This window comes from Parus major, chromosome 4 (assembly GCF_001522545.3).
Source record: "Parus major isolate Abel chromosome 4, Parus_major1.1, whole genome shotgun sequence".
Lineage (NCBI taxonomy): Eukaryota > Metazoa > Chordata > Aves > Passeriformes > Paridae > Parus > Parus major.
In genome coordinates this window covers 41472186-41495670 of record NC_031771.1, presented here as the reverse complement: position 1 = coordinate 41495670, position 23485 = coordinate 41472186, and the positions used below count along the sequence as shown (strand labels likewise).

The 23485-nt window shown below is 38.9% G+C and overlaps 1 protein-coding gene across 5 annotated transcripts in view; it reads left to right on the top strand.

Moving 5' to 3' along the window:
- Positions 1–23485, top strand: part of TRMT9B (tRNA methyltransferase 9B (putative)) — a 115689-nt gene that overhangs the window by 72814 nt on the left and 19390 nt on the right. For 2 of the 5 annotated variants that reach the window (XM_033513379.1, XM_015624685.2), the window contains exon 1: positions 21288–21324. The exons of 1 other annotated variant lie outside the window; for it this stretch is intronic. In XM_033513379.1, coding sequence (XP_033369270.1) covers positions 21296–21324 — 29 coding nt within the window. In that variant the 5' untranslated portion in view covers positions 21288–21295. Of the gene's footprint in view, positions 1–10628; positions 10840–12998; positions 13145–21287; positions 21325–23485 lie in introns of those variants that run through there. 2 more of the 5 variants (XM_015624686.3, XM_033513378.1) reach the window with 2 other exon arrangements.

Sequence of the window (23485 nt, the reverse complement as noted above, 5' to 3'; positions counted from 1 at the left end):
ATACCTGAGTCATGTTCTGTGGAGTATGAGAGTAGTTTTGCAATGGGAATGGTAATTTTTGATGAGATGAAGTTGCCAGTAGGACAGTAACAAATCCTTGTAGAAGAGATTATTTCACTGTGATTTGCTAAATTTCACTCCCTTGACATGTCAGGATTTAAATTGCAACTTGACGTAATTTTGTTCAAGTACTATCCAATATATTTAAATTAATAAAGAGCTAGTTGGATCTTGGCCTTTCAGAAGAAAATAAATATCACTAGCTACAATGCTTTAAACAGTGAATCAAGGCTTCCTTAGATACATGAAATAATATTAATTACCATTCCTTATTTTTTACATCTGCCTGATATAAAAATCGCATTTTAAACAAGAGGAGGGTAGATAATATGTAATGACCTGTTAGTATATTAAGGTGGATATTGTTTTAGATAGCAATGAATAATTTTTTTATCATATTTAAAGACACTGCTCTTACTTCTCTTCAATCTTGTACTAATCATCATTTATCCAAATAAAAGAATTTATTCTTTTCAAAGTGCAAGTAGAAAATTTAAGAGAAAAATCAGCTTGTTTTTGGCTTCCACAGAAAGCTGTTTATTTTCCCTCATGCAGTGCTGGGCATGCAGCTTGCTTTTGCCAGACAATGCCAGACTTCCAAACAAAAAAATAAATTATAATTCTTATTTAAATTTGATACAGTTTCCAGTGTTGTTATTCAAGACACATTTAGAAATATTGCTGACCTCAGTGTAAGACTTGTACAGCCTGAGAGTACTTTGGTCCAAATGTCAGCTGATACAGAGAAGTTTTGTAAGCCTGACAAGTGTAGGGTGTAGGGAAATTCCTGATCCCCAAATTCCAGCCTGATTATGGAACCATTAGTTTTACAACAGCCAAGGAGCCACAATAGCAATGAGTGATCTCTTGATTTATATTGGAATTCTCTGCCAATGGTTGCAGTATTTGGAATTATTTTGTTCATTAAATTTCTCTGATATCTCCTTGGAAGTCTATTGAAAATGAATGCAATCTTTAAGCTTTAAGCAAAAATTATACTTTGGGTTCTACTCGAATTTTGTACTTAGAGGTATCACAAAAATTTTAATATATAAAGAATAAAAATAGAGAAGCCAATGATATTTTTCAGTGATAATTATTGAGATCCTTACATACATAAAGAAAAATAAGTGATTAAGTTTAGTAGAGGAACTAAATTATGCTGTCAATTGCAGTATATCAAAACTGCTGTGCAGTGATTAGCTCTTTTGAATTTTTTTTTGTTTTTTGTCATGGAACTCTCAACAGCAGGTTGGAAACAGCAACAGTTTGGGTCTACAGCACAAAACATAATTGTAAATTGTAAATTGTAAATTGCATTAGGTATTATGACAAAGGCAAAATGCCCATCAATCACACAAACACACACACATATATTTATCCCACTGTTCTCTCAGGTTTACAGTGGGATAGGTAGGGATACAGGTGCTGTATGAGCAGGATTAACTCACAGGAATATCAGACATTAGGCCTTGTTTCATCTCATTTCTTGGGTGCCTAAGGGAGCCATGTTAGTATAATGAGAGCAAAGACACTAGATAATTTTAATGTGCTTAAGTATCACCATTCCAGAAGAATCTATTTGGTGTTATTACAGATACAGTATGCAATTTAGTTGATAATAGCAGCACTGAGCCTTGAAATTAAGCCACACAGGTAAGGAAGGGCTGTGTGGCAAAATGTGTTTCATGTCTGTAATTACAGACTTCAAAAATCCTCTCTTCCTTTGAAATCTCTTAAAGATTGCCATCTAAAGGGAAATTTCTATAACTGAGTTGAATACTGGATGTTTTCAAAATTCATATGGGAGAATCACAGTAATGTGAGAAATAGTAACTCTAAGATTGTTATAGTTGTAATTATTTTGCAAGAATCACCTGTTTCCCCAGGAAGGCAGCAGTGATCATGATGCATCCTCTTGAAAGGTATCCAAATGTTTCATAGTGCAGATCACCTGCAGCTCAAGGTCTAATTACTTGTTTTCACTATCTTCTTGTAATAGCATTTCTGTTTTGCAGAAGGCTGAAGATGATTCCTGGAGGAATTGTCTTCCAGTCATGTTAGCATCCATTCCCACAGCTGCTTAAAAGGATTTTAACAGGAGATGCTTATTCACTAGGATGCCTCAAAAACTTGGATTCTGCAAAATGTACCCATATGAAAATCTTCATGCACATGAGTGGCTTCACTTGAACAGTGACTATCATTCAACAGAATCAGAGCTAAGTTCAGGACTCTGAAACTTTTTAGTCCTATAAAGTTGATAGTTATTTCTCTGGTGTTGGTATGTATGACTTCAGGGTGGTTGAAGAGAAGCAAAGCTTAAATCTAGGCTTTCAAAGCTTAATTCTTTCAAAAATAAAAACCAGCAAAATATTTCCTGATGTGTTTTGATGTTGGAATGTCATATTTTCCTCCAGTCATTACATGTGGCCTTGTGCCCATACTGTAAGACTGCAGTACATTAATCAGGAGTGTAGTGTGACATCTTGGAGAAGAAGTAGGAAGGAATCAGCTGCCTCCTGCCCACTCCTTCAGTGAAAGTGTTCTGAAGCCCCATACAGTATTTAATTTCTATTTATGTATTCCCTCACTTTGACTGGGAAGTTGCTCTTAGATCTGTGGGAGGAAACATACATTTTGTGACATAGATATATTTGAGAAAAGCCATGAGACTATTATTCTGCATACTGAGTGTAGACACAACCAGAAATGGGACTTAAATCCCATCCTGTAGCCTCGGGCCAATTCTTTTCAGGGATGTATATGTCAGAAACATGTGACAATAGGGAGTTGAGATGAAATGCTGTGTTACAGTTGTCTCTGTTATTCACTGCGAGTTTGGCTTGCAGTGTGTCTGTGCAGGAGCTTTAGTTGAGATGACAGTCATGGGAGTACAGCTGTTCTGCTTTGAGGGACTGCTCATCTGGAGTAGACAGATGCTCTGAGCTGGAGCAGAGCCTGAACTGTGAGCCCAGCTGGGTGCTAACTGGCTTCTTGCTGGTGGTCAAACATCTTCTCAAAGTCAGGCATACTGGGAGGTGCAGCACAATGACACAAATGTCTGAATAAGCTCAGCCAGACTTCAGCTTGGAGTATTAGCTGGAGTTCAGGGCTGGCCCTTGTAGACCTCCCAGCAGAGCATTCTGTAGTGACAAACCTGAAGCTCAAAGAGGGACCAGAACAAAGTTTCCTTGAGGGAAAGGAGATGACAATTTCTTTTTGGGCACTTTGCTTTTTAGCTTAGTAATGATGTGTTAATGTTTGGAACAGTCTTGAAGCAGCACTGTGGCCCTAGTCAGGGTTCTGGGAAATAAAAAGCCATGATGTCCAAGTCAGACTGTGGCATATCTGGGCTTGAGTGTTACTCATGCACATCTCTCCTATGTCCTGAGCTCCTGAAGCGACCCTGGCAACCCCCTATGTAACTAAAAAGTAAAAGATTCTTAAGGGGATGAGAATTCTACAGCAAATGAGGGAAAGGGTTTTCTGGTTTTATTGGTTTTGGATGAAGATGGAAGGTAGATTTTTTTTTTTTTTAGTAACTAAATTATTTTAGAATAAAAGATGTTTGTTCTTTTTAAGCACAGTATATTGCCTGAGAAAGCCAAGTTGGTTTCTGTGTAGAGGTTGTGTGGGAGACCTTTTCACTTACCCACTGATATTTAATGGCATTAGATATCCTTCAGACACAATTGTAATTGATTTGCTTATATATTCTGGAAAAAGTACCAGATGAGTAGTGAGGCTCTGTGGTATGTAGCTATTATGTATTTGCCTTGCTGCTTAGCTTGAGCACTGCCAAGGTTTATTTCAGAACTTTCAATAAATCCCTAGCGTATGTTATAAAAACTGCTATATGGACCCATTAGTAATTCCCAGACAATGTCCAATGAGGGATAACCCTAGGATTTCTTAAAATACTGCACAAAGGACTGGATGAAATATTGTAAAAAACATTTGGAATATTATCAAGAACTTTATGATACAGACCATTTGGTGATACAGACTACTGACATCTTTCTTTTTCTCCTATGAAAAAACATTTCCTATTTTCATGTAATAATTAAATAGAATATGTTCATTTGGTTCTTTATTGTATGTTTAGAAGTGGCTGTGTAGTGTCCATCACTAGCAGGACTCCAGCAGATCCTTATCCCAGAAACGAAAACATATAGCTCATACCTGATGTATGGTTTAGAAATTGAGGCATATTTCCCTGTAAAGTTCATTTTTTCCCATGAGTTAGCTGTAGCTTCCTCATTATCTCCTGTTTCTGTAACTTTTTTTACCTCTTTACTCTGTCTCTATTCCAGAGGATTTTTTGAATATAACCTGTTGAGACCCTTTCCTCAGATTCAGAAACAGCTGCTTCACAAATTAGTAGTTGTCACAATTTTTACTGAGAAGATTTTGGACATCAAAAAAAGTCTGTCCCACTCATTGTTGACATGAAAACCATACCGTATTGCAATTAAAAATTTCCTGCTGTGGAAAATGCTGTCTGTGCAGCAGGTAGGCTATCAAGGAATATTTGGCATATTAGGAATTTTGCCTGCTTTAGTTGAGACTAGGCAAAGAAAATTTTGGCTTGAAGAACACGTGATGTATAAGATATGACTTCTTCTTTTGTTTAAGGAAAAATCCCAATAGCCCATCAGTTCCAGACTAGTCTCAGAAAAAGGTCTAAGGGCTTCCATGTCTTCTGCAGTGAATTACATATTTATGTTCAAATCGATTGGACATTAAGAAGGAAAAAAAACCCAACAAAACCATTTGTCAGAAATGTCAGTTTCTATTCAAGAAAGCTTCATCACAGTTGTTATAATTCTATTACTCTCCTGCAAACCAAATCAATCACAAGAACTTGAAAAACCAATCAAATACACATTCTTAAAAAATTGTTCTTGTTTGAATTAGTCTCCAAGATCTTTCATCTGTTAAAGCCCATATAAGGATTTTTTTCTAAATTTCTGTTCATGAGGCTTTCTTGTGTTAGATTTAAGTAGGCTACTTGCAATAGTCTTTTATTCTTGTAAAGTATGAAGCCAGTCAGAGCCAGACAATATAATTAGTACTTCTTATTCCCTGGACAGTCCCAGTAAGACTGTTACTAACTTTTATAACATCATGGAGGGTGACTCAGATACACTTCCAGATAATTTTCCATTGAAATTGGATGTGTAATTTCTATTATAAAATAAGGCAGACAATTAATGGCTCTGATTTATTAAAAATATTTAAGCCTTGTTAATTCTTTCAGATAACTTTACAGAAATAATAACATGAAACTGTAGTGTAGAACTATAATTGCTTGATATCAATTATAAAATGGTTAATTTTTCACTGAGATGCTAATGTCAGCTTTAAGAAGCAGCTTAGGTAGGAGGCAAGAAAAAATTTGACCAATACTCTGTCAGAGAACAGTGTGAAGACAGAAGGCAATGTCCCTTAGCAAAGGGACTTTGACTAGGAATGCGGATGGGTTTCTTCCTTGAGACAGATACAGTGCTCATCATTGAAAGCTCTGCTGTTTTAGACATTTGTCTGCCTCAGGGCATTAACAGTTTGGCATCTGCCAAAGCTCCTCCATATGGTGAAATTTAACCACATAAGGGTGGCATTCATGGAAGCACATGGCTCTTGTCCTCAACTGGCTTCTGGAAAATGAACAATGCGGTTTGTGGTTTTAGGGAAAAAAAAATCTACGTTTTCCTAGGAGTTAGATTTCCAAATATGTATTATTTGGCTCTTAATCTACAAAGAATTTTCTGGAAAAGTCTAATGCTATTATTTCAAAAATTTAGCCATATATTCAGGGATCCAATAGAATTGTGTTTCAGTGTTCTTGTCTGACACAGAGAGCTTGTGCCTAGGTCTAGAGTCTCCCTGGGGTTCAGTGCAAAGTTTCCTGGACTAGAATTTAAGTGAGCTAGCTCAAATGTGGGCTACCTATGAGTGTGGATCTTCTTGGTAAGTAAATTAAGTCCTTTGTATCGCAATTCTGCTCAAGATGGTGAACAAAAAGGTTAGATACTGATGTCAGAGCCATTAGGGACTTAAAAACATATCAAAGGAAGACAAGGTTAAAATGAAAAACTTGGATTCCAAGAGTAATGACCATTCCTGAAAATGCAACCTCACACATCTGTGGTAGAAAGCGAGGTTGAAAAAAGCAGCCTGAGGCTGTAGAACAAGAGGTTGTCCCCAAGAACCCACCAAAGGGCGGGGAAGCTGTTAAGAGAACTATTGTCTCAGATCTTAAAAACAGGGATTTTTATTTGCAGCTACAGCAGAGGTTGCTTCTCTGTTCAAAAATTTTGCTGAAAACTCACTAGAAGATGAGAAAACTCACACTGTTTTGTTTCTTTCTTTCTGTCACTGGTGCTTCATGCTTAGCTGTCTACGGTGAAATTACTCAGGTACCTGCATATTGCTTTGTAATGGGACATCTTTCTGACAACTCCTTTGAGCACTAATCAAAGAATGTGGTATTTCAACATGTTTCTGTTCTTTATAGAACCACAGAATCACTAAGGTTGGAAAAGACCTCCATGACTGGGTCGAACCATTAACCCAACACTATTGTGTTTATGATTAAACCATATACCCAGCTGTCACATCCATAAATCTTTTGGACATTTCCAGGGATGGTGATTCCGTCAGTTCCCTGGGCAGCCTGTTTGAATGCTTGACCACTCTTTCAGTGAGGAAATTTTTCCTAATATTCAATCTTAACTTCTGCTGGAGCAACTTGAGGCCTGGTCTTTTCACTTGTTACCTGGGACAAGAGACCAACCCTGACCTTGCAACAACCTCCTTTTGAGTGGTTGTAGAGAACTATTAGCTGTAGGTTCCCCTGGAACCTCCTTTTCTCCAGACTGAACACCCACAACTCCCTCAGCCACTCACCATGAGATTTATGCTCCAGACCCTTCAGCAGCTCTGTTGCCCTTCTCTGAATTTGCTCAATGTCCTTCTTTAGTGAGGAACCCAGAACTGGACACAGCGCTCAAGGTGCATCTGCCCCAGTGCTGAGTACAGGGGGACAATCCCTGCCCTGCTCCTGCTGGCCACACTATTGCTGACACAGGCCAGGTGCCATTGGCCTTCTTGGCCACCTTGGCACTGCTGGCTCATGTTCAGCTGCTGACAGCCCTGAGGTCCTTTACCCCTGGGCAGCTTTCAGCCACTCTTCTCCAGACATGTAGTATTGCATGGGGTTGTTGTGACCAAAGTGCAGGACCCAGGACTTGGCCTTTTTGAACCTCATACCACTGGAGCTGAACTAAATCCAGCCTATCCAGATCCCTCTGCAGAACCTCCCTGCCCTCCAGCAGATCAACACTCCTGTGCAGCATCTGTGAACTGACTGAGGCTGCACTCTATTCCCTTGTCCTTAACATCAAGGAAGACGTTAACAGCGCTGGCCCTGTGCCCTGGGAACCCTGACTAGAGACTGGTCACCAGCTGGATGTAACCCCATTCACCACCACTCTCTGAGCCTGCCCATCCAGACAGTTTTTCACACAGTGAAGTGTACATCTGTCTAAGCCATGAGCAGCCAGTTTCTCCAGGAGAATTCTGTGGGAGACAGTATCAAAGGATTTGCTGAAGACTGGATAGACAAATGTCCACAGCCCTTCCCTCATCTAATAGGCAGGTCACCCTCCCATAGAAGGAGATCAGGTCTGTCAATCAGGACCTGCCTTTCCTAATCTCATGCTGTCTGGGCCTGATCCCCTGATTGTGCTGTATGTGCAATATAGTGGCAGACAAGATGATCTGTTTCACAGCCTTCCCTGGTACCAAGGTCAGGCTGATAGGCCTGTAGTTCCCTGGCTGCTCCTTCTGAACCATCTTGTGGATGGGTGTCCTATTAACTAAATCCAGAAAATTTGGCCTCTCAGCCAGGACTGCTAACAGGTTAATTATGGAAAGTGGTCCCATGAGCACTTCCACCAGCTCCCTCAGTACCTTTGGGTGGATCCTGTCTGTCCCCATGAGCTGGTGTGGGTCTAAGTGGTATAGCAGATTGTTGACCAGTTCCCTTTGGATTATGAATTATGGGGACTTTATTGTGCTTCCTCTCCCTGTTTCTAGCTCTGGGGGCTGGGTACCCCAAGGACATGATTCTACTGAAGCAAAGAAGACATTATTCATCAGCCATTTTCTCGTCCTGTCACTGTGTTTCCCTCTTCATCCAGTAAAGGCTGGAGAGTGTCCTTAGCCCTCCTTGTGTTTCTGATTCATGGAAGCATTTTTTCTTGTCTTTTGTGGCAGCAGACAAAGTTCTGGCTGAACTTTGGCCCTTCTATTTTTTTCCCTGCATACTATCACAACATCCTTGAAGTCCTTCCAAGTTGCCTGCCCTTCTTCCAAAAGTGATACAAATGAATATTCCAACAAAAGAATAGACCAAACTTGCCACATCAGCTATAATGCAAAGTTACTTGTTTAGGTCAGGCAGAAGTACCCTTCTTATAGCTAAGGAAAACAACTCCTGCTGTCTAACCTTTATGGATGTTGTAATTTTTTTTTGAGATGGTTCTTTCTAATAGGTATATATGTACCACTTCTCCTTCCTTCTTTGCTACGTAAATGTTTCTTATAGAGAAGATACAACTCTTCAGGATCTATAAGGAAGTATGTTTTAAAAATGCATATATTAGCTTATCAAAGTTCTGAAAATATTATAGTTGATCTGAGGGACAAATTGGTTGAAGGTGACCAAGAATACCTTCATGTGTTACTGTAAATGATTTATGAACCCTGGGTTTTCATGGCATGTTAAAAATTCATATGAATATTAGATTTAAAATTTAATTATCTGAAGTAGCTGAAGCACTTCTTCAGGCTTGTAATTGGGCAGTTATATAGCATTATACACAGTTGGGGAGACTTGGGACCTGAGTCCAGATGATCAGATGTATTATGTAGCCTACTCTCATTGACAAAGAGTCAAAATTTGGTTCTTGAATTACTTGGTATCTCCCTTTAATCATCCAAATTCAGAATATGTCAATAACTTATGTTTATTATCAGCCTGATTTTGCAAAATTTCTTTAAACATATTTGGATTAGTAGAGAGAAACCACTTACTTAACTAGGAACTACTACTAAATGTGAGAGATAATAGTGAAATCTGACACTGCATCTGCTCTTTTCTATCTTTCTGGTTTTAGAAAAATTATAAAACAGTTACCTTGCACTTAATTGACTTTTTTATTCAAATCATATATCTTTGTTGGGGCTGTATTCCTCTTAATTGACTAGAGTCATCTAAGCACATTATTGAAGCACACTAAACATGTGCTCCAGTTTAAATTGTTGAATTGGCTTTTTAGCTGACAGTATGAGGGAACACTGGAAGGCAGATCATCCCACCTTTTTAAGAGTGTGACAAACTGCCTTGTGCAGCTGCCTGTCTCTCTCTGTCTCCCTGCTATCCATATGGGAGTATAGACTGTTCGGTATGCACCTGGTCAGACAGGGAGTTTTAGGTACCAAGTTACCAGAGATGAATCCATCAAAGATGCCTTTTTTTTTCTTTTCTCTTCTTATTTTTCTTTTTTTTCTTTTTTTTTTTAAAGTTGAGAAATCAAACAGGGATCTATAAGGTCCTATTTTTTTGTACAATAGCAAAAATATTGGCAAGGAAACCACTAAGGAAATATTCTCCTAGTATTCTCTTAAATTCCTAACAAAATAAAATTATTGACAATGTAAGTAAACAGAGAGATCCAATCATCATTTAAAAATTTAACAAGCTGGCAAATAAAATATTTTTATGTGTGCTTATGGGATTTAATTTGCTAAAATAACTAATTTGAGATTCCTGGAATAAGAAAGCTAATAAACTGAAAAGCTTCAGTGTTGCCAAAAGAAGTAGGTCTTTAAGCATTTGGTTTGAGAATTTGTGTGAGCTGGAGGAAAACTCAAAGAGTTATATTGTCTTAATTGTATTTAAATTTGAAATCCTAGGAATACAGTCTTCTAAAATAGAGGTGTTATAGCCTTGAAAGATAAAGGAAAGATAAAGGATAATTAAACTAATTACAAATTAGTTTATTAGTTTAGTTTATTTAATTAATTTAGTTTATTTAATTAGTAAATAAAATATTATAAATAAAGCTTTCTTGCATGAAAAAGAGAAAGCAATAACTGTTATGAGTAATGGAAATGTTTATATTTCAAGTGTTCTCTGCCAGACTTCATATAAAGTATTCAAATATTCAAAGATATTTAAGCTAATTTTTTATCTTACTCCAGATGGTAAAGAATTGCTCCTTATTGTAGAAGTGAGCATGACAAACACAAGTATGCACCTAAGTAGAAAGGAATGTGCCCAGTTCTGTAATATAAATTTATAGCTCTTGGCTTGATGTCATTTAAGGCATCTCTTGCTAAGAAGGGGCTTGTGTAAGAGGAAGCTGCAGGTAAATGGAGGTATCAGATACTGCACCTTAGTTCTCAGAGAAGTTGCTGTGGTTGTCACAGGCCTGGCAGTTCTCATCCTCTTGGCTGATGGATGATCCTGTGATTTTTGATGTTGTCTCCTTCTCCAGGGAGCCTTGTTATCTCTGAAAGGAAATGTAACCAGCTATGAGCCTGTGCATTTACATCTCCTTTGAGGAAACACGGGCAATCAGTGAAGCAGCACAACACTGACATGTACTGACCAACCTTTCTGGCAGCAAGAATCAGCCTGCTAGATGGAGCTTCCTTTCTGAAGACATCGTATAGGCTGCAGTGTTGATCAGAAGGGCCTCACTGTAGGTGAGAATCTTGTCTCTGTCTCTCCCTATCTTTCAATGTCCTAGTGGCAGCCTTGGACTAGGAGTGTGCAGTCTGCTCTCTGGAGACTGGGGCTCTCCTATCATGATAATGGTCACTAAGAGTGGAGAATGGTACATGAAGAACGTGCCTGCCACTGACCAACAAGTGGTCTGTGTTTCAGACCAATAATTTTTCTCTAATAGAGGCAAATTATTTCAAAACTTTCCACCTCTCCTCCTCAGAGTAGACAAACAGATAACTATTGGTGAAATATAATGGTTTTTTTCTTTAGAGCCCTGAAAATTCTCAGTAGTAAAAGAATAATAATAATAAACTTGTGAGGCTTGAGGTATAACACAGAAATGAGTTTACTTTTCCCTGTGCACAGTCACTTCAGAAATACCTGCTGCTTGCACTGGGACCAGCCAGCCAGTCCTTTTAGAGTTAGGCCTATGCAGAGCAGAATCTAAAATTTGCATCAACCTTGAGTGATCCTTTGATCTTAACAGCTGTATGTTTTGAATACATACTAGCATGAGCTCTGGAAGGGTTTGTTTATATGATCTTCCTTCATCAGAACACCACTGTCTCACAAGATTCCTGAATAAGGTAATCAATACTCATGGAAAGGTTTCACAGTCTTGAGGACATGTTTAAAAGGTGTGACACAACCTAGCTTTCTGCCCTAATGCAGAATTCAGCTCCTGCATCCTAGCACAGTGGGTCTTTTGGGCTGGGATGTCCTCTAAACTGTTCTCCAGACTCAGATGAGAGGTTGAAATGTGAGAGCTGAGCTAAATAGACCAGGCAGAATCATGGGATTACTGACTGATCTATACCCCTTATACTACTCATCTGCTTGAAGAATGATTCAGACACTTAGATGATGAGTATGGGTTGAGAGTTTGTGTAGAACAGAAAAATGCAGTTAAATGAACAAATGAGACACATGTACAAAGCACAAACATTTCATTTGTAACAATACCAAACAGAAACTAGGGAAAATGTCATGACTTTTGGAGAAGAGCACTGAAAATTTCTGATGAATGTTTGTTTCTATTATTAAAATATGATCTACATATAGATACAATATAAACCAAACCATGGACAAATACAAGTAAGACAAGAACTACTAATGCTGCAAAATAGTATTAAACTCCAACAAATTATATGTTTCCAAAAATATTTTAAGTTCATGTCTATATAGTACCAAGAATAGCCAGTCAAATTTCTAGTCAGTCTGATTTTAAGTATTTATCAAAGCAGCACAAGAGTCTCAAGGGGCACTTAATATTAGCAGCAAGTGCAAATTTGGGAACAGAGCATGGTCTTGTGATTCTTATTCTGAATCAAGCAAAAAGAACACTTTTTTTAAAAAAAAAAGTTTAGACTCATAAATCCTAACCCCTATATTTTGCCATCTGATCTGCTTTCTGAACTCCAGTCTAAACAGGTCTTATTGACTTAAGGAATATCTAGATATTTACTCAAATAAAGACAGTAAGGTTGAGTTCAGTGGTCTAAGTCTAGATTTCAGTGCCATTTGTGATGACCCAAGGAATCCAGGCTTTCACGCTTCTGCAGAAAAGCACAGGTTTTATGCAATTCCTACACTGTATTTTCTGGTCTTGTGGGGATATTTCAGATGCCCAGTCCCCTCTCTGTATTCATCTAAGCTGAGATATCTTCATCTGTGAGGAAGTACTTGTAACTTAGGTTATATAACTAAACATACTTTCAAACAGATGGCTCAGCAGCATCCATTTGTCTGATGTAGTGGGGATTGTAAATGTTGTCCAAGTGCAGATATGTGGTTAGCAAGCTCTAAAATCTTTACTGAGGATGCAGAACTAGTGCACAGCTGTGTGCCAAGTGTGATTGGTAGTGGTTAAACTGGTAGAAGCCAAACAACTTACTGTGTAAGCATATCCAGAGAAGGTAAAGAAGTTCCCTTCTCCCTGGCCCTCTCAATGCCGTAACATTCAGCATCCTGGTCCCTATCAGACATTTCCCTTCAGGTCTTCATTGCCATTCCTGTCAAAATACAGAGATTATATACCTAAAGTCAACTCGTGCTCAAGAACATTTTACACAGCTTTTCTATGTAAGGATTTTGGGAGTTCTGCATTTCCACCACATCTCTTTACTTCTTATGCCAGGTGCTTTCCCTGCCACTGGTCATTCTCTTGAGGCCTAAATGCTCCAAGTAAGATCAGCGGAAGAACGTGTTAATTTCTCCCTGCTGGCGACAACAGTATGCTTCCAAAGGAGAAACCTGAATATTCTTGGAAAATAAGCTGTATGGGTAAGTCTAAAATAGTTAACAATTTCGAAGTCTGCTAAAGTTCTCTTGTGTATTTTGGGTGATTTTAGTGCTATTAGGATCCTTCAGAGGCACAAGAAAAGTGAACCTACAGCTTTAGTGAACTAAGGAAGCTATATTTTCAAGATGAGAAGTGAAATTGAGAAAGACAGTTTGTTATAAAAAGTGAAAAGGTTTTTCAACAATTAAGTGAAAATCTCTGTTAAAGACCCAGGTGTAAATTACAGGCACCACCCTTCAAAATGGAAATAATTCCATAATATACAACGAGGATAGCAACTCAGAACTTACTGCCCCCATGAGCACAGTGAATCCCCTTGCTCAGCATTGGTCTGCTTGGGAAGTAAAGCTGAGGGAGCTAATGCCTGGAACAAGGATGAGAAATTTCCAAGTGAGGTAGTGTTCTTTTGTGCCAGGAACTGCAACAGCCTGGACTAGCAGTTTAGAAGCCTTGTCACGATTTTGCCCAAGATTTTTCTCCTCTCTGAAGAAGGAAAAGGAAAATTATTAAAAAGCTTTAGATATGGAGATTAAGGTTCCCAGGGCCTAATAATGGACATAATTCCTATCCAGAGCATAGCCTAGGAGTGCTTTCACAACACCTGCACACCTGCAATTCTGTGGCCTGGGGAGGGGGTACGGTGATTTAGGAGAGTAGATTGTGGGTAGTGTATGATATACAGTCTTTTCTTCAGCCCCACAAAGACAAATGGTGAAGATTTGCTGATCTTTTAGTTAGATATCTGTCACAGCACTTGCTGGAGACCCTCTTTTGTGAACAACTTTTTATCTGAGATGGCTTTTGAGAAGGATCTTTGAGGCATGGTCTCCAGAATGCTACATCATTGTTCTTCAGCACCCACTTCCACTTCCATTTGCATTTCTGAATCTGAGCTTCCTCTTGCTCAGAGGAGGGTGCAGAAAGATAGATTCTGGAATGAAGTGGTTGAGGTAGAAGTTTTTGGTGGGACTGATAAACATGGATAGAGATTTGCCCATCCAAGCCCCCTGTGTGGAGACCCATAACAATAATTGTTCTTCCCATATCTTAAGAAGCTTCTACTTATTACTGAGTTAATTAATATGGGGTTGAGAAAAGGGCACATTTTTTACTAAGTCTGTTCTTGCAGACTGAGAGGATTCTGCAACTCTTCAACACATGTTCTTTGCTTGGATTTATTTTTAGTAATGCTTTCTTCCTTTTTCGGTTTTTTGTTTTTATTTCCAAATATCTTTTCATAAAACTAAATTAAAAAAGAAGGGAGAGGAAATAAGTTTGCAGTGAAGCATATGACACTTCACTTTGTTATTTTAACGTAAAAATGGGCAAAGGTCCTGGAATATAATGGATCTATGAGCCATCTCTAAGAACTGCTTCCAAAAAAATTCCTTTCCATCAATCCATTTTTAAATACAAAGGAATAGAAGAAACATTTTCAGTGTTTCACTGGATTGAGTATGCAAAAGGAATACCATGGGAATAAGTTTAGAAATACTGAGAATTCAAATTCACACTCTTTGATGTTAACAGCTTTTCTTGCCAAGATAGAATATTTTCCTCTACTTAGGATAGAAATTCTCACTGTTACACATATGCAGCTAAAGTGAGAATTTTCCTTGTTCTGATGCAGGTTAATCGAGAAGGTCTTACTGGAGCACATACATGTTTTCTGCTTCTTGGTGACCAGAAGAATTAAATTAGACTAATGTCCCTGCCACCTCCTCTTCCCACCGTGAAATGGGCTGATGGACAAGAAAACAGAGCCCTCTGCTTTGGGTCAAGATGAGCACTTTGGGCTATTTGGCCCTGAGAGTTATGGGATATGATTATGCATGAGAAGAATAGGAGCCCCAGGCAGTATGGAGAAAAGTCAGAGGACTCTACAGCCCCAGAAAAACAGTTTCTGCTCGAAGCTTAGGGTACCAGAGATCTGACATGTTCACAGTAGTTCAGGTAGCTAGTTCAGCAGAGAAAGACAATATTTAGTCCTATTCTAAGCTCATCTTACAGCTGAAGAAAGGAAAAGATAAGAAAGATGCACGTGGTCTTGCTGTAGTGGATCTTGGTCTGCTGTCAATATGAGAAGACTGTGGACATGTCATCTTTCAATGCCACCCATGTTGCTGCTGCCAGCATGACTCATAGGCACTGCCTATTCATGGTGTGTGATCCATTCCATGGAGGGACTGATGGGATGCTCACTTATTGTATTTCTTCCTATCTGGTACAACAGAGAGTACCTTTAGCAACATTTGAAAACATTTGTTGATGGCTCTGTTTTCACAGTGTTTAAGTGTTTATTGTTCAATACACCAAAATCACATGAGAATTGAATCACATTCACCCATCTCCAAACTGTGTGTGGCAGTCTGCACAGTATGAGAAATTGATAGCAGTCATTGTATATTTCAAGCTCAGTAACTCAGGCATCAGAAGAGCCAACTGTATTTTTTTCAACTTCTAACTAGATTTGTAATGCACCTGGTAAATGTCTGCTCTTTCAGAAGAACAATTTCACTTCTGCTGAAATAAGCATTAAGAATACTAATGCAGGTCAAGTAGTTTATTTTTGGTATGAGCAACACTGTGAGTTGTTATAGGCAAACCCATAATGAATCTAAAATGAATAACGAGTAGTTGCCATTATATGATTTAAGATTCTTTAAACAAGAGAGAAGGCTGTAAGAAAATCAAAGAAAAAGGTTCCTGAAAAGACAAAAGAAAAGAATGTTACAGCTGAGTTGCTTTTTTTGCATTTGCTGTGACACTAGTGGGAGAGCAACTGTGGAGGTAAGTGGAGCCTCAGATAAAGGCTTGGAAAAACTCTAAAACGTGTTGAGAACAAAGAAGCCTTGAATCTCTGCAAGAATGCTTTTGAACTTAAAGAGCCAAATCTGAATGAAGAGTACTACCTCCAGTTTCCCACATCTCCTGGGACAGCTGGTCAAAAGCCTGGTAAGACCCTGTTAACAGAGTGCACTGAGTCAAATTTTCCACCACACACAGATCATTTCCCTAAATGGTATTCACCACACTGTTCTAGTTGTTTTAAGCTGTTTCCAAATTGAATAACTAAAGCAGTCTGGGACAGGGTCAGTGTCTAGAAAGATAAGTTGAACGCTGGCTTATTCTTGGACATCATCTGTGTTTTTGGAGAAGTAATTTGATCTTCTGTGACACAACGAATGTTTTTAGCTTAATAGAGGAAGCAAAATTTATGATTTCTGAAGAGAAGTAGAAGCATTAGGGGCCTGTAGCTTCCTTCACCCAGGAATGGACAAGAATCCCTGTTGTGCAAGTACACTATTCACTTTCTGTTTTCCCTCTTTTACTTATCTGTGAAACTGAATTTCAGGTCATACTGCAGACAGTCAGTGAACTGAATTTTTATTACATGCTTCAATTGAGATCAAAATGTCAAAACACTATAGAAAAGTAAATCTTTATTTTTAGCCACAGAGAGGAAATGCATATACTTGAAAAGTCTGTCCTTGTGAAATGTCTGCAGCACATTTGCGGAGGCAAGAAATGCAAGTACTAAGTGCTTTGTCCTGAAAAGACACTTCCATTGAATAATAATTAGTCCTTGTAAGTTAATTAAACCAAACCCTCCTCCCTTGCATACCAAATAAGGTCTTCATGACTTCAGGATGCTGAGATGCAGCTCAGGGTCCAACAATATGCCACCTTAACCTCTAAATAGGTGCCTGTCAGCAGTCCTGAAACACTTGCATTCCTCTGTCTCCAGCATACTTAGGTGCAAAATTATGTCATAGTGTCCTGTTTTCCATTGTTATTTTATTAACAAATACTGTGTCCCTGTGCTACCACAAAAAATCCCAAAGACTTCCTGCTGCTGAAAACTGATATTACAAAACAAGAGGAAGTTTTATATCAAAATGAAACCCAACCAAGCAATTGTATCAGAACAAGGTGTTCTTAATCTGATTAATAAAGACAACAGTCTGTGTTCATATTTCTTCCAAACTTTTTACTTAAATAAGGCAAAATATGTATGAAGTACTACTTACCAATTTTATCCATCCCTACTGTCACTTGGCAGCATTTTCAGCTGATAAATTTGGTCCATCTATAGGTCTGCGATTTGGAGAATAGTCTGTGGATCTACTTGGGCAAAATAGGATGTAGTAAAAATAACAGTACTGGCACAGAAGGGAGCCCTGCATTTTTATGTGGATTTCTATTACTGCATTTCATAATAATTATTTTTTAACTAATTTTTCTGAAATAACCACTACAGTTATATCTCACTTTAGTCACTGATAGTGGAACAAGAAAGAAATTTTCCTCTTTTATGGTCCATTCTGCTTGCTTTACCTCTTGCAACAATCGTACTGAAATCACAAAGAAATCACAAAGACTCCTTCTAGTGAGGTGAACATGAGTTGTCCTGTAAAGCTTGGTTGTACTTAAGTATTAAATAATAGTGCTTAGCACTTGTGCAACCTAATGCCTTACAATCTTCAAAGCACTTTACAAATCTTAACTAGTTAATCCCCACAGCAGCCCTGTGTGGTAGGCTATAAAGGTCACACATTAAAAATCTCCCATGATCCAACCTTGACTGTATGGTAAGCCTATGGGAAAAAATATCTGCACAATTATGTTCCTGAAGCCATGAGGGTTTAATTTTACTGGACTGTAACATGGCTTACTTTCAATTAATTTGTTCTGCTTTCTTATCCCACTCAAATCCATTACACATTGCAACATGGCTCAGCACATAGTATCATCAAAATTTTGAAGATTTTTTTTTTATTATTATTAAAACTCCTGGAAGCAAATGAGGAGCAGAGGATACAAATTTTATTTAAGAAATGAATTTTCTATTGCCAGTGATTGCAAAAACCATGCAAAGGGTCAGAAAGTCCCTAAAGACTGAAGCACTCAGGACAGTAAGTACCATTTTTAGCAACTTTTGAAAGTTGGACTTTTGTGATATTGAGATTGCCAGACAAACAAAATATGCTTATACTCAGTTTCACTGGGAAACTTAAGCCTTTAGAGACCCATTTTATTTCATTTTGGGAAATTGCATGGTTTTTCTAGCTCAAATTTTCTTTGGATTTTCATGTTCCAGAAAAAAAAAATTGAAGTTACTGCTGAAGAATATTATTCCTTTAGCTTTTGTAGGTCTAAAATTTCCCATGAAATGGAACTACTGCTTTTAGTTCACTGTAGTGCTATCACAAACACCACTGCTTCCATCTATTGTTAGTTCTGGTGGAAAACTTTTTAAAACAACATTACAGTTTAACAGTAACATTATAATTCTATGTGATGACCAAATTCACCTACCAAAGGTGTAAGTCATTTGCTCATGACTACCTCTCAGGCATCTGCATAGAAAATAAGCCTCATGAAGGTGTTTATTCTTTGTAATACTTATTGTAGAGAGGAAACAAAGTCTTTGACTGATGAGGCCTCTTTCAACAGAAGCAGACATAGAGGTTTTGTCACAAGTTTAAAAAAAAATCATCAGTTTTCCAGAATGTCTACTGAGACACTGCAGCCTTATTTATAAATACAGCATAATCCTTCCCCTCCAAGGCACCAGGTAACTTAATGCTTCCTTTTGCTTTCAAGTACAACTGTCTCTTTGTAAAACTTGTAATTTGAGAGCTGATCCTTTGTAATAAGGCAGCTCTATATCATGAAGACTGACCTCGATTCCTTATTTCCCTACTGCTTCAACCTAGAAACTTTTATTTCCTTGGCTTTCCTTCTCTTTCCCCCCCTTGCTTTGTTTTTATTCCTTTTTCTTTTCTTCTTTTGCTCTTTTTTCCCTCATCTTTGGAGAAAAATCACAAATAGCCTTTGAAGGAATAATTAGCAATTGCTGTAACCCTATGGTAAAAAGCTTTACCTGATTGACTGCAAAAGGTTATCTAAGGGTAAAGGTTTCAGACAGGCCAGGGAAAGAGCAATCTTCAGATGAGAGATGATAAGGGATGAGCACAAAAGAGATGCTAGAAAGTAAAGGAATAAATGAATGGGAATGCAAGAGGCAACATAATTAGCCAGTCTTACATGCTTGCCACTACATAATTTCAAATGTTCCAAATGGAGCCTGGTATTCTGCAGACAAACAGTAATTAAGTACAGGGTAGCAATGCACAGGCACAAGAGGTCTGAATTAAGGTTTCATGGGCAGCCTTCTGGCTTTCCCAATGTTTGGTCACTTAATTTAGTGACCTAAATCCTTTTTAATATAGAAAAAAATTTATTTTAATGAGGTCTTTTAATTGTTTAGGGAGGAGGGGTTGCTACAGACTGCAGTTTATTATGTAATTGTTGATGCATAGTACTCCAAAGGAGAAGGTATTCTATTTTCATTCTGCCTAAATTTGTATGACGAGACCAAGATGAGATGGGGTTGGTTTGGGTTAATCATAATAAAACCTTAATAAAAATGAGGTTTTCTTTTTTTCCTAAAGTGTATTAAGCTACATGACTAACATCTATTTTAAATGCATCGGAAGCAGGAAGTCTGGAGAGAATCTATAGGACTGATACATAATTGTAGTTTTAAGGAATATCCAGGAAAGATTAGGTGGTAAGGAAAAATGCTGTGTGAATTCCCCACAGTAGAGTTTTATGAGGCTACATCAGAATCTTTTTCTGAGAAGGCTGGATTTGAGGCAGTATTTCAAACTGAAGAGCTTTTAAAATAAGCAAATATTTATGTCAACAAATAACATAAGGTGATATTCACACTTAAGATATTTTCTGAAAGAAAATACATCCTTTCATGAAGGAAGAATGAGGAATACATCATCTTCCAAAAAAGTATCTGAAAGAGCCTGGGAATGGCAGGCCCTAGTTTGTCTGTACCAATTTAGCTGACTCTGCATTACAGAATTAAATTAGCTGAATGTACGTGGAAGTATGGCATAACAGGGACAAGTCAACACAATATTTGCAAAAGACATTCATGTCTTACAAATTAGTCAAAGCTCTTTGAAGGTGTTAAGAAGGTTAGTTATTATCTAACTGTTTGATTCCTTCATAATGGAGACTTAGAGTTTCATCATTACTCAATGACTTTGGTACATTTAATAGAATATTAGTTTTATGTGTTTTCAGTATGCTTATTCTCATCTTGTTATTATAATCTTCCCCCAAATCTTTTTGTTCAAGTGGGATTGTCAAAATAAAGAGAATGCATGTCCTTGAGTAATTTTGTCAGTCTTGAAAATCCCATCAATGCACACTTGTGTTCCTCATAATCCCTTCTTCAGGTACTTTAAACTGATTTGAGCAAAAGACTACCTGTAACAGTAAATAGGTCAATACATTCAAGTATTTTGTACAGTACTGTGCTGAGTTCCCTGCCTGTCGTACTGGCTGGTATTATTTCATTGCATCCTTCTTTATCTGTAATCTCTTATACACAATTTATAAGTTCTTGGGACAGGACTATCTCTTTAGCTCACGTTTATTGTGCTAATTGTATCTGGGTCCTGGTGCATGGCCGGGTTTTTGTGTACTTGTCCAATAAACACCTGTAAGTATATGGAAGTATAGGAACAATCTGCCATTTTTACACTGCTTTAATAGGAATCAGTGCCGGAGTAGGGAAAAAACTATTCACTCTCAAGAGTCGCGGGATGGGAAGACTTTCAGACAGGACCTCGTCACAAAGGTTAGCTTTGCGCTTAACCTTTAAATGAGCAGGGGCTAATCTTCCTTGGCCGCTTTTGCCATCAGCAGACACGGCTCCCATCACCATGGGTTCAGAGGAGCTCGGGGACCCTGCTGCTCCCCCCCGCGGCAACCCCCCACTTCCCTGACGGAGCATCCCACCGCCACCATCACCTCCATCAGCACCACCCTCCTGGCAGAAGACGCCCGAGGGACGAGACTAGACCGCAAGGAGAAGAGTTAACAGGGAATTGATAACCCGGCCCTTTTTTTGTTTTACCCCGCCTCCTCCCGCTTGCGGGGAAGTGAGGGATCAGGACGCGCCGAGCGGGGGTGGCCCCGGCGGAGAGGTGCGGGGAGGGCTCCCCTCCGCGCCGCTCCGCCGGGGGCCCCGCGGCACCGCCCGGCCCGGCCCGGCCCGGCCCGGCCCGGCCCGGCCCGGCCGAGCGCCGCCCCCGCCGCCGGGGATGGAGCCGCCGCCGCCCCGCGGGAGCAGGTGAGCACGGCGGGGAAGGTGGCGCGGGGGGATGCTGCGGAGGGCAGGAAAAGGAAAGCGGCGAGGAAAAACCTGGCGGTGGGGAAAGCGCAAAAATCCCCACCCCAACCTCACACCAGCCAAAAAAAAAAAAAAAAAAAAAAGCGTCGCGGTGCATTTTTTGCAGATTGAGATGATCGTCTTAAAAACGCTGCCCGCAGAGCCGGGAGTCGCCCCTCTGGCGCTGACCCAGCCCGGGAGGGAAGGATTTGGAGATTTAACTCATTATTTTACACACGTGCCGTGTACCCCCAGCCCTCGCTCCCCCCATGTCACATTGTAATTGTACGGAGCCGCGGGTTGCAGAGCTGGGAACTAGCGTGGATGCTGGAGCTGAATTTGGTGTAGCAGTCGGGGAGGGGAGTTTTTACTAAACGTGGGGAGGAATTTACCACAGCAATAATAAGTTTTTCCGTGGTCGCCCGATTAGTTAAAAATTAAGTACGCGCTGTGCGTTGGCAGACAGTCCTAAGCAATGAACTGGAGCAATCCTAAGCCATAATAGTTCATAATTATTTTCTTCTTTTCCTAGAGAATTCTAAATACTGAGGTATTGCCTCCACATAGGGCTCTCAGCATTGCAGAGTGTTCTCTGCTTAATGAATGTTTGTAAAGGGATTTTCATTCCCACTGAGCATCCAGAGCTCAGGGAGTCAGCTCACCAGTGCCTTTTCTTTTGCAAAGAATTTCTGGCAGAATTCAGCAGTCCTGCTGTGTTGACGTAGTGCACAGGATGACATTCCTTGCTGATATAGTTGCTCAGGTGAAACGTGCTGCTGGAGTTTGTGATTTTCTGCATGCAACTCGGGAAAGAGATAAGAAAAGAATTCAGCAGCCTCTCCACGAGAAACAGAACTGATACTTTCAGGACTGTTTCGTGCCCCTTAATGGACCCTGGAGGGTTGGCTTCATTTTAGTAATTTGTTTTCAGTCTAGTACATAAATATATTTATTTCAGTAATAGATGCTATATATAGACCATGTCTTTGAATGGAATTTGAAAACAGCCCTACATCAAGGTATAAATACTTCCCATGCAAACTCTCAGACTTGCAGGTATTCTGCCATCCATTCTGGATGGATGAATCAGAATATGGGACAGTAGAAACAGTGTAAGGCTTAGTCTTGAAAAATATTATTTGCAGGTTCCTGCCTTTAGTTATTAATGGGCTGCCTGAAGTCAGTAAGATGATTTACAGCATAAAGTTCAGCAGATATCCATGTCTTTGCAGTACCAGGATCTACATGGGCTGGTTTATAGGCAGTAATAGTGACAGAATTTTCTGTGTGACAGAAAACCGTGGCTTGAGTGCCAAATGTCTCTTAAATTTATGAAGATTAAAGATTAAAGAAATTGAAAAACTATTTCAGACTTCTATATGCTTGTGAAATAGTTTTTAAATGAAAAAATGAAGAGTAAAGACACTGGCTGGTACTTCAAAAAAATATTTATGTACCCTCATAAATGGACGTAGAAGTATCAACTGAATTACTGGGAGAAAAAGAGTCTGTTGGAAACGAAAATAAATACTTGTGTCATAGCCAGGCTTTACATAACTGACTTAAACTCATGTGACACAGAATCCTGGCTGATTTTTTTTCCTCAGAAAAGTTTAAGTGGAACACAGTTGGACGAAAGGCATTGTATAACTTGGTTTATGTTTTGCTGTTGAAAAATATTCCATTTTTAAGAAAATTTCACATTTATATCAACATGTAATAATTTCAGAGAAGTTACTTAAAGGTCAAATTTCTTCTAAGCTAATATTTCTTTTGATGCTCCAGATATTGATGTTTGTAGGTATCAACTTTTTTCCCCTGTCATACAATATTTTCCTGATTTTAAGAAAATAAATTACACCTAGAAAGGCCATGGGATTAAAATATTTTCCAAATAGAAAACTTTAGTAGTATTTATATGAAATTTCAGCTCCCCCAGGGAGCCTTTCCGTGCTGATGAGGAAAATCGTATTTTTCAAAGGCCTTTCTCGTCTTTAAAATCGAGGGCTTAGAAATAACAAGTTATGCAAAAAGGTATCACTCATACTGTAATGCACTTAAAATGAATAATCTTTGAGTGAAGGTCTGGTGAGTTATGAAAACCAAGGTTCTTTTGTAGGGA